General features: G+C 30.6%; 3 protein-coding genes across 3 annotated transcripts; 2 read left to right on the plus strand and 1 right to left on the minus strand.

The window, feature by feature from the left end:
• The first annotated feature begins 43 nt into the window (after nucleotides 1-43).
• LOC105253354 (adipocyte plasma membrane-associated protein) lies at nucleotides 44-4713 on the plus strand. The gene is made up of 4 exons (XM_011261335.3): nucleotides 44-568; nucleotides 729-934; nucleotides 2710-2995; nucleotides 3527-4713. The coding sequence occupies exons 1-4, from the start codon at nucleotides 459-461 to the stop codon at nucleotides 4629-4631; spliced, it is 1707 nt and encodes a 568-aa protein (XP_011259637.1). The 5' UTR covers nucleotides 44-458; the 3' UTR covers nucleotides 4632-4713.
• Nucleotides 4714-6535: 1822 nt separating this feature from the next.
• Nucleotides 6536-7810, minus strand: LOC105253357. The gene is made up of 5 exons (XM_011261337.3): nucleotides 7519-7810; nucleotides 7389-7448; nucleotides 7092-7293; nucleotides 6925-7034; nucleotides 6536-6831 (listed from the first exon to the last, which is right to left on the minus strand). The coding sequence occupies exons 1-5, from the start codon at nucleotides 7591-7593 to the stop codon at nucleotides 6574-6576; spliced, it is 705 nt and encodes a 234-aa protein (XP_011259639.1). The 5' UTR covers nucleotides 7594-7810; the 3' UTR covers nucleotides 6536-6573.
• A 614-nt stretch (nucleotides 7811-8424) lies between these two features.
• Nucleotides 8425-11271, plus strand: LOC105253356. Its single transcript, XM_011261336.3, has 3 exons — nucleotides 8425-8675; nucleotides 9080-9303; nucleotides 9924-11271. Exons 1-3 carry the CDS (start codon nucleotides 8640-8642, stop codon nucleotides 10750-10752), a joined length of 1089 nt encoding a protein of 362 aa, XP_011259638.1. The 5' UTR covers nucleotides 8425-8639; the 3' UTR covers nucleotides 10753-11271.
• The last annotated feature ends 32 nt before the right edge of the window (nucleotides 11272-11303 follow it).

Below are 11303 nucleotides of genomic sequence, written 5' to 3' on the forward strand. Positions count from 1 at the left end.
GGATACCTATTTAAAGAGGCCTTAAATTACATAAGGATACACGTTGCTACTGACAATGCGACGTCGTGCATTTCGGTTGATAAGATCACGAAATGCATGAATTTGCACTTTGTGACCAATGGCGTTTGGTATCGGATGTAATAAAAAATGCACATTTTCTAACGTCATTCGATACTCAAGTGCCGTTATTCCCATATCGCAAAGACCGTTGGATCGTTTACCGTTTAATTTAGTCGCCTCTTTAATTCTCGCGCAGCCAACGTCAACGACAGTTGACAACGTCGATGGTTCTCACAGCAATTCCCGGAAGCAACTTTTCGAGACGCAGTGTTATTTCCTGAGGCGAATAAGATACGACGTCGGGAAAAGAGGGGATAAAAATAGTGGTGACCCTTTAAAGATCGGATCTTAAAGAAGAGGAAGGATAACACAGTGCTAGTAACCACTTCACCAGCAACATGAGCTACTTGAAGTCGATTGGCACCACCATCATTTATATCGGCTTCTTTCTGGCCCTCATCACGTTCATTCCTGGTTTACCACCGGACACGGAATTTCGGGAGTACAGGTATATATTACATTTTACATATATATAAGTATATATTGCATTTTATATGCGTACATATATCGCGCGATTCGGACAGCAATGTGATGATCCACCGGCGCAAGTGCCTCATCAGCTGTTTCTGACCCTTTCATTCCGTTCTTGACCCTCGACGCTTTTCCAGCATAGTGCAACCGCGCGATATCGATCCTAAATTAGGCCCGAAGAATCGGCTCAACAATGCGGAAAAGCTATTCGAAGGCAGACTTCTCGGTCCAGAATCCTATGCTACCTACGACGGTCAGATCTACACCGCCGTTTACGACGGTTACCTCCTGAGGATCGATGAGGACGACCTCGTGCCGATTGCTAAATTTGGCAAAAAGTGCGGTGAGTCATATGCAATAAATAAGAATAGATAAGTATACAATGACGTGATTTTTATCGTACGATGTCGATAAATTAGACGAAGTCTCGATCAAGTTTCAAAAGCAGCTGGTCAAAACAGGTGTATCAAAAATTAAGAAATCTAATACATTTTAAAAGTCTCTCATGAATTTGATATTATGCAAGATTTCTAATTTTTTTCGTAAATCGTACAATTCTCATTATTGCACTATCATCATTACTAGAATATTTTATAAACATCTAATTTACAAATATCTAATTTACATATATATATATATGTATATTAGCAAGTATTTTAAATTGAATAAAATTTCAATAATAAATCGATTAAAAATATATTAATGAAATATTTAGTAAATATTTCATTAATATATTTTTAATCGATTTATTATTGAAATTTTATTCAATTATATATATAAATTATAAATTTGAAAGAAAGATGGAATAATCATAAACATAAACGATATTTTAATTAGTAGTTAAGTTAATTTCATTATTAATCTATTATTAATCGATAAATTGCTCGAATATATCGGCAAACGAGAGAGAGAGAGAGAGTATCAGCTGATATAATATGATATTTATAAATCAAAATTACTGAATTTTCTAAAATGAAAATTCAGGATAAATATACAAATAAAATTAAATTACATATTTATTACTTAATAGTAAAAAAAGTCGCTTCGTTAATAAATTAATATTAATATTAATATAAATAATTTTATCTATATATTTGAATTTTGTCTATTTATGTCACCTTGAATTTTAATTTCTGAAATAAAAATAAAATATATGCGAGTATCAAAGATCAGTATTTAATTTATGTGAAATAAAAAAATTACACGCAAATATCAGACTAAATTAACATATACATCTGTTACAAACTATGCTATTAATCAATCGATAAAAACACTGTAGAGAATAATTTATCTACTTTTTTAAAAAAGTTCGACAAATATGTCTGTGTAATTTTTATTATTGAAAATATTTATTTTATAATACTTATATTATTATATAAAAGTACTTATTTATTATTACTTATTTATTAAAAATTATATTTATTGTCAGAAAAGTTAGAAACGTATAAAATCTATGTCACAAAAATCATGTTTCAAACATAAGGCAAATAAAAAAAATCATAAAATATCATAAATATTATTTTCATTAACATAATTATCACTTAACAAAACAATTAACAAATTTTTAATATAGAATAATATAGAATAATATAATCAACATAAATCTTATATCAATTTTAATACAATTATCAAAATAACAAACAGTAAATCGTTCAAAGTTATGAAAAGGAATTAAAAACATAATTGAGACAAAATGTATGATAGGTTGACTTCTTTGTATGTTTTGAACTCCTTGGCATCTTTTACAACTTAATTTTTGTTAGCAATACCGAAAAATAAATCCGTTAACGTCTGCGGTCATTGTTTATACTTATAAAAACAAAGAACGCGAATTAACACGCTTTCTCAGTTTATTCTTTATTCTCGATATTCTCTCTTCTCCTTCTTAATAGCTCTATAGTAGATATGAAAAAATTATTAAACAAATTATCAAACAAATTATTATATTGTTAGGATTATTAAGAACTAACATTTTAAGTATTAATTAATACAATATAATTGTAAAGTAATATATATATATATATATATATATATATATATATATAATTTTGATATATGATTAATATAATTATTTATATTAAAATAATATTTAACAATATTCCTCCGCGAATCTTACAGATGGCCAGTGGCAACAGCAAAAATGTGGCAGAATATTAGGATTGAAATTTGATAAGAAGGGCAACTTATATGCAGTCGATTCTTATTATGGAATTTTCAAAGTAAATGTTGCAACTGGAGATTACAAAAATATAGTGAACATTTCTAAACCGATTGACGGGAAAATTCCATTATTACCTAACAGTATCGATATAGCGGAAAATGGAGACCTTTATTGGTCTGATAGCAATACAGATTTCCCACTTTATGATTTAATGCAGGTGTTATCATCAAATCCATCGGGCAGGTAACAAAAAGAAATATAAATATAAGATTTAATTTAAATTACACACACACACACACACACGTGTGTGTGTGTGTGTGTGTGTGTGTGTGTGTGTGTGTGTGTGTGTGTGTGTGTGTGTGTGTGTGTGTGTGTGTAATATAAAAAATATATATATTTATATTGTTAATTTATATTTTAAATATATATATATTTTTTTCATTTAATTTTTATTATGTATATAAGTATGTGTAGATACTTATATAAATTTTTCCGTCCGAGGTCATTATCCGAGATAAGTCATTGTGTCATATCGAAACGTAAACTTGTTTACTTTCAAAAAATTATAAATATTGCCGACGGCTTGTAGATAAGAGAAGGATGAAAGAAAGAAGGGATAGCGTGACATTTTATAAAATCAGCTAATTTGACTTTTGACAGTTAAATTGCCAAATATTGATATTCAGTTTATTCTCGTTTTTCTCTCATTCTTATTATATTACATTTACATTACATATATATGTAATATAAAAGATATAAATATATCAATTACAGGCTTATACGTTATAATGCTGCTAAAAAGAAGAACGAAGTATTACTAAAGAATCTTGCATTTGCAAATGGAGTTATACTAAGTGACGACGAAAGTTTTGTACTTGTAACAGAATCAGTGGCATGTCGTATAGTAAAGTATCACTTGAAAGGACCAAAAGCAGGTCAACACGAGATCTTCATCGAAGGCTTGCCAGGTTTACCAGACAATCTTCAAAGCGATGGTCAAGGTGGTTTTCTCGTCTCTTTAATTATTGTTATAGACTCTCAGCATCCTCATATTACTGTTTCTCTTGCACCACATCCATACTTAAGAAAGATGCTTGTGCGATTGTTAGTGGTGATGGAATTGCCATTTAAACTGTTGCATGATATTTATCCCAATACTTTTGCGGAGAAAGTTTTGGACTCAATTGGATCATATCATATGGGAGAAATATTTAATACTTTGAAGAAAAGTTTAATATGTAGAATAGATGCTTCGGGTAACATTATGCAAATCCTTTCTTCGAATGATGACACGATCAGTGGTATGAGTGAAGCTTATATACATAATGGCTTTGTATGGTTTGGCAGTCCGTGGCGAAATTATATCGCGAGAGTTCCATTAAAACAAGCTTTTCCTGATCTGGCTGAAAAGCAATCTTCTCGTACAAAAAGCGAGAATGTCGCTTCAAATGTAAAGTCAGAAAAAGCAAAGCAAGACACGATATCAACATCTACACCAATCACATCTAAACCAACTCCTACAACGTCTAAGCCAACCGCTACTCCCACAACCACTGCGCCAAAACCATCCCCAACTCCTAAGGTTGATAAATCTACTACTATTGGCAGTAACAATGCAAAATCAACTTCGAAATCTGCAAATGCTGAAGTCAAGAAGAGTGCAGAAACAATTAGTGACACGAAATCTAATACGAAATCCAATTCGCCGAATGCGAAATCCGAAACAGATAATAAAAAAGAGGATGCTGCAAAAAAAGATATTAAATCTGGTAAAAGTGTAAAAGTGGAACAAGAGGCTTCTATTAAAAAGAAAGTACAAAAATCATCTCCTGAGAAAGTTAAGTCGGTAGAAACAAATCGTCCAAGAGACGATCTTTAATAAAAGATAATTTAACGATGATGCATTGTGATATCATCAACACTTGTTGAAAATGATACATTCCATTTTTCAGATATTCCAATGCAAAATAAATGATGATGGTTATATGTAGGTTATATATAGATTATATCGATTTTTCATAGTATTTTTCATTAATTTGTTTTATATACAATTATATGTTGTTATATCCAGTTATGCACAATCAATTATATATATATACAAGGTGATTAATTATCGATAATACAGTCAGAGGGATATTTATTTTATTCATTCTGAAATATAAAAAATTAATTTAAATGTAGAAATTTGTTTTGATATAATTGAAGATGAAGTTTTGCTTTAAGAAAATCAAAACTTTTACTATACTAATTTTTACTATACTACTTTTACTTTTTATTACTTTTAAACTAATATAACTTTTAATTGCACTGCAACATAAATTGTTCAATTTACATATTATGATACGTTAATTTGTTTTTTAAAAAAATCATAAATAAAAGCTATGTATATTACGAAAAATTGAAGTTACATATATAACAAAATCTATCATAACTGCTGTTATTTTTTCAAATAGAGCATTTTATTTTTATTCGCACACATATATATTCTATTGAAATATAAAAAGAAAAAAAGAAATTTGCTTAAACTGATGAGATAAGTGAAAATTATACAAATCTACAGCAGTCCAAAAATATTAAAATATGAAAGATTTTTACTAATTGTCCAATTTTTCAACTGAATTTTCTTTTCAATAGATATGAATAATATTTTGTTACACTTTTTTTGGATTTATTTCTTCATGTGAAAACACTTTTTTTTCAATTTTTCCGATTGTATTATCAACAATTATTTTTCTTGTGTACATACCAGAATAGAATGAAATAACGCAACAATACACTAAAAGAATTCAGCATTGAATAACTTTATTAAGGTCATTAAATAAGGATGAAAGTTTAAAGAGTGAGTTTATATGTTAGCAAATGATGTATATAGATATAAAATTGAAAGTACCATTCTCGCAAATTTTCTTATATATTTTCGACAATATATACTAATTCCATAGTATATATACTAATTTTCATATTTTTATTGTATATTTTTATGTATTCTTAAATTCTTATAATGTATATGAAAAAAAATTATTTTTGTTTTATATTTTTTCACAGCATTAATTGCTTTGGACATCATTTCTGTTTTTATCTTTCAATTTCGAATATGAAGATTATATTAAAATAATTAACCAGTATAAATCTATATGAAAGAGATAATATATTTTAAATTAAGTGTTGTTTTGCATTTTATTCGTGCAATAATTTTGCGTCTATTTTGCTTAAGTCTATGCTTATTATTTTTGATTCACTTTTATTTTTAATTTACAATATATGAGAAATATTCACAAAACTATAATTTATGTAAGTTACGCATAAGTGAATAAATCTCAAAATAGAATATGTGATAAAGAATGATGGATATTTTTGTTAAGTTGGATAACCATTATATGAATTATAATAATAACTTTGTTGTATGGTGCCAGGTGAAATGTAAAATAATTATAAGAATATATTGTATAGTTTAGCAATTATAAAATAAAAATAAATTTTTAAATAATTATATTGTATCTTTATAGAAACATTTAAAACTTTATAGTAATAATGTTATTTGCTCAAATTGACATGAAACAAATTGTAATGTAATTTGATAGCTAAAAAGAAAAATGAGAAAAATTCAAATTATTTTTATATCTTTAAAATCTATAAACTTATTCTTTAATTTGATATTTATATGAATACTCTCTTAATGATACTCGTTAAGAAATTATTAAGATAACTTTTATTATAAAAAATCTTAAATATACAATATTCTCTCATAAGATTTGAACTATTGAAATATATACCTATGATAAAAAATATGTATGTACATTTATTATCAAAAGCCAATATTTTTAAAGATCAAGCCATCTTACTATATAAGTAGGTAACAATGTTTTCACTTTATTAATTAAGAACATTTGTGTTTTCCAGAAAACTGTTGGTTGTTTGATAAAGTGCCAATATCCGTTTCTTCTACGTACTGCCCATTTTTGTGCATTTGTTAAAGATTTTTTATATGTTAGTATATGTTTGTCCTTTAACTTTATCCAAGGTTCATGTATTGTGCCTAGGCCTAATTTAATTAGTTCTTCACCAATCTTTAACGAATCCTATTTGCAGAAATAACATGAGCATGATAGTATGAACAATATATACTCAATATATATACATATTTATGTAAAAATAATAATTGCTTCTCTTACTTGATCTTTCTGTGACATTGTAACTATACATTCCAAATATTCCTTTTTTTTCATTATAGGTATAAATGTTATATATTTATTATTCACTACACATTGTAACCAACTTATGCCTAGAAGATTGACATATTATTTTTAGAGCTATAGACTATAAATGATTTGATACGTACCATTACCCGTAATGTCAACACCACTGATTTTTACAGGTAAATAACTCTTATTGTTAAAATTAAAAAAAGGTAATAAGGGTTGATGATTGACCATTAGTAGAGCACCATGACTCGGTTCTACACGCATTACAGTGCCTTGAAGTGAAATTCGTGATTGCAAAAAATGAGATGGGACATCGGACGGTTTCTTAAATTTTGCAAACTGAAAAATAATGGAAGAAAGCAAGTGTGAGACTCGTAAAACAAGACACTGACGACAGTAAGTAGGGGAAAGAAAGAGAGACGATTTATACTTACAGGTCTTATCCTATAAAGAGCAACGAATAAACCGGCGCTAGCGATCCCATAAGTGATCAGCTGGAAAAAGAAAAACCGTTAGCGATCATATGACAATGCAGAGGAGAGAGGTTAGAAAAGTGTCACATACCTTGCCTGGTCCCATTTCGTCCTCCATACAGATTTGAAAACGCTCGAAAATTGTAGGTATTTTTTCGCGCGTCATAATTAACTTGATCTTAATCTTCTTAAGAAATGTCGTTCGTAATGCGTCCTCTGCGATCGATCAAAATTGAAAATATTCGCACATCGATTGCGATCGTTTGACACGTTTACTGTCACGTCCTTTCGATTCGTTATTATATCAGCGGTTTTTTAAAATTTGTTACATCAGCGCATTTTTAAATTGAACATTATTATCATTATTGAACATCGAAACTTAAATAATAATAATTTTCATAATCGAAACTTTTTTTATAAATTGTTATAGATAGACGAATTTAATATCTGATTAATTTAGACGAAATCAAAGGTTTCTATTAATTAAAACTCTATAAAAAATGTGTACAAAAATGCTAACAGCTAAAAAAAGAATAAATTTAAGGAAAACGATTGGAATATAATCACATATAATTATATAATCACTCAAATAGTGAATTGTTGTATATGTTCTTGAAATAGGCATAAAAACTTATTTGTAGACTTAAACCATTTCTGTTTCCCTCAAGATAATAATTCACACACGTCAACTAGCTGCTCAAAAAACCCGAAAAAGTTTAACTTTGATAAGCCCCGATATCATCTTTCAAGAAAATTAAATCTACTCATCTACACAGACTGATTTAAATAACTTGTTATTATAATTAGCACATTTGTGGCACGTTTAACATTCCAATACCTAGCTATTGTTGTACTTTCGTTTTATAGCAAAAATTAGACGTTAAGAATCCGCTAAAGAAAGGAAACGCTTCGGCTAGACGGACGCCGACGTATTACGTGTTATTATGTAATTTATGAAAACTCGATCGTAAAAAGAGACGTGACTCGAGATCGGAGTCGCGCTCCAATTCCGCGCCGCCGTCCGGAGCGTGCGCCGAGAGGCGAGCGAGCTCGCGTGCGACATCAGCTCGGTTCGGTTTCCCATTCGGTTCGAAGAACCGACATTGAGTCACGGCACCGCGTGATTCTCTCGGGACGACGGAGGAAGAAGACCCCCGCGGATGGCAATCGTGCCATCGCATCCTCGCACCAGTCAACGTACTGAGCGCGATTATGTTCCGGGACGGCCAATATCTGGAAGTGATCAAGGTATCGCGTGCAACAGCTGTCAACAGCTGGCTGTCAAACGTGCGCCCGCGCGCGCGCGCGCACACTCGATTTATCGGCCGCGCGTACGAATTCGTAAGATGCATCTGCAAAGATGGAATAACAGCGGTATCCTTTGAAATGTACTCTGTATTAACGATACTTGTCAATATCTTCGATCATTGAAAAATGTTGCCTGCTACAACGAATAACGGAAGAATATGTATTTATGTTTCGAACAGACGTACTCTTTCTCTCTCTCTGTAATATCAAAACATTGTATTATTATTGCGACAATTATTTGGAATATATCGTTTACATATCTCTTATTGATTTCGCGAAACAATACGGCAATTTGTATCAATTTGTATATTCTTTTACAGTGATGTGTACGTATGTGTTCGCAGGCTTCGGAGGATTGTTTGGCAACCGCCGTGGTAACCGTGCAGGAAAAAACGGTAGAGATCAAGAAGCGAAAGGTCATCACTAACAAGTGGCTGCAGGTCGAAGACTGGGCAGCGCTTTATAAGATATTGGAGCGAGCGATCCTACGAAATTGTCGGGATGACGGGTCGCATCGCAAAAGCCGGGGATGCGAATGGAAAAAGTCCACTCGCCAGTTGGAAGTCACGTAAGAAACGCAATATCGATTCAATGATTTCAGATTAATTTTGTTCTTTAGCCAGTTGATTGCATCTTGCTCATTTTATTAATTTGAATGTTCAATATCTAAGTATTTTTAATTAAAGTATTAATTTTTGTAAAGTGATTTGTTAAAAAATCGAGAAATACATTATATATATATACACACACTCACATATATATATATATATATATATATATATATATATATATATATATATTTAACTAATCTCGTCTTTATCATGAATTCTCTTTTAAGAAAAAATATAAATTAAAAAACATTAAATAATTAATATAAATAATTATTATAATATAAATATTTAATATAAATAACTTTAATAATTTTAATAAATTATAAACAATTATAATAAATTTAATAATAATAAATTATAAATTTCATAAAGGCGAATTTAGTTTTAAAAAAACTATATATACAATTATAACATACATATATACATACAAAACTAAATATTTTTCTTAGAAAATACTTGATGATAGACAAGCTTAGCTTCTGTGTAAAAAATAAATAAATTAAGAAACAAATTTCTATCATAATCGAAAATTTGTATCATAAAGCAGTAAAAAAATATTACATATTTTACATAACAGATACACTTTCGAGCATTCGGAATGCGCAAACGATATATCATCTTTGCCCACGATCCAAGTACATGTGTCACCAGCTCGAAAAAAATCGATAAAACGAGAAATAAACGAAATAGATACTTCAAAGAAAAGCAAAGTGATAACAGATGACGATGCGGCGAAACGAACGAAAGAAGAAAAATCTCTTGATCGAACGACTGATCGATCGAAGAAAACACTCGAGAAACCGATACAAACTTCTCCGAAGAAGATTGAGACCCCACGCACTATTGCGTCCGAGCAAGAGGATCTAAAGAGGAAGAAGAGCCGGAAATACATGCTCTCCGATGATTTGGAAAACGCATTATTGGAGGAGTATATTCCGGACGCACCGAAAGCGAAAAAATCATGTCTGGACTTCAAATACGTACCCAGCCGAAAGAGCGCATTAGAGAGTATGCGTTTAACATCAAACGAGTACACGCCGACTCTTTGCGACAGCAAACACGTGGTGGAAAGCGTGAGCTACGTGCCAAACTCTATCGAGAAGCTAGAGATGATTCACGAGACTTACGAACCGCGCGCCACTACGACGATTCCTGATGGTATTCTCGAGGAATATGTACCCAATTCCAAAGGAGTCAAATCTTCCATAGAGGAGTACGAGCCTGATTTCAAATCCCCGAGCAAATTGATGAAGTTCGATGATAGTTACGTGCCGTCCAGTGTGCGACAGAGCGCGCCAAACAACTTGAAAAGAACTCCGAATAAATCGGAAAATATTAAGGCGCAGAGATTGGAGGCGAGTCGAAAGGGAACACCGGTCAAGAAGAAGATGGACCTGTTTTCGTGAGATATACGAATGTTTTTCTTAAAGCTACATGTCGATACAAAATTCGATAGTAACAAAGTGATGGAAGAAAATTTCGCAGGGTAAGAAAACAGATTTTGGATACGAGACTGATGTTTATAAAAAAATTATAGTTTATAATACTGTTCATATATAAAGATTATCTCTGATTTTTGAAACTCATTATGGGAGCTTTCCAGCAACGACACAGAGCGACACAGCGTATCATTCTATCTTCTTTCATATCAGTAAACAACAAAGATAGAATGATATTCTGTGTCGCTCTGTGTCGTTGTTGGAAAGCTCCCTATATATACTTATTTCGAGATATAGAAATAAAAAAATGAATGTTTTCATCGTTATAGCAAGGCGTAAAATTATTTTAAATGCAGTTATACAAAAAAAAATGGGAGCGATAATTTTGTTAAGAGATTCAGTTTCTATATCTCGAAATATGCGAGTTTTAAAAAATCGGTGAGTTAAATGAACATTCACCTAGTTTATTTTAATACAAGTATGTAAAAACTTCTATATATTATTTTAATAATAATAAT

This window comes from Camponotus floridanus, unplaced genomic scaffold (genome assembly GCF_003227725.1).
Source record: "Camponotus floridanus strain SB8 unplaced genomic scaffold, Cflo_v7.5 scaffold6, whole genome shotgun sequence".
NCBI classification, from domain to species: domain Eukaryota; kingdom Metazoa; phylum Arthropoda; class Insecta; order Hymenoptera; family Formicidae; genus Camponotus; species Camponotus floridanus.

Coding starts and splice junctions, on each gene's coding strand:
- LOC105253357 (XM_011261337.3), bottom strand. CDS start 7,593: ATGACGCGCGAAAAAATACCTACAATTTTCGAGCGTTTTCAAATCTGT. Junction 7,449..7,518: donor ACGAAATGGGACCAGGCAAG/GTATGTGACACT, acceptor TTCTTTTTCCAG/CTGATCACTTATGGGATCGC. Junction 7,035..7,091: donor TGTTGACATTACGGGTAATG/GTACGTATCAAA, acceptor TCAATCTTCTAG/GCATAAGTTGGTTACAATGT.
- LOC105253356 (XM_011261336.3), top strand. CDS start 8,640: ATGTTCCGGGACGGCCAATATCTGGAAGTGATCAAG. Junction 8,676..9,079: donor AATATCTGGAAGTGATCAAG/GTATCGCGTGCA, acceptor ATGTGTTCGCAG/GCTTCGGAGGATTGTTTGGC. Junction 9,304..9,923: donor ACTCGCCAGTTGGAAGTCAC/GTAAGAAACGCA, acceptor TTTACATAACAG/ATACACTTTCGAGCATTCGG.
- LOC105253354 (XM_011261335.3), top strand. CDS start 459: ATGAGCTACTTGAAGTCGATTGGCACCACCATCATTTATATCGGCTTC. Junction 569..728: donor ACGGAATTTCGGGAGTACAG/GTATATATTACA, acceptor ACGCTTTTCCAG/CATAGTGCAACCGCGCGATA. Junction 935..2,709: donor TAAATTTGGCAAAAAGTGCG/GTGAGTCATATG, acceptor CGAATCTTACAG/ATGGCCAGTGGCAACAGCAA.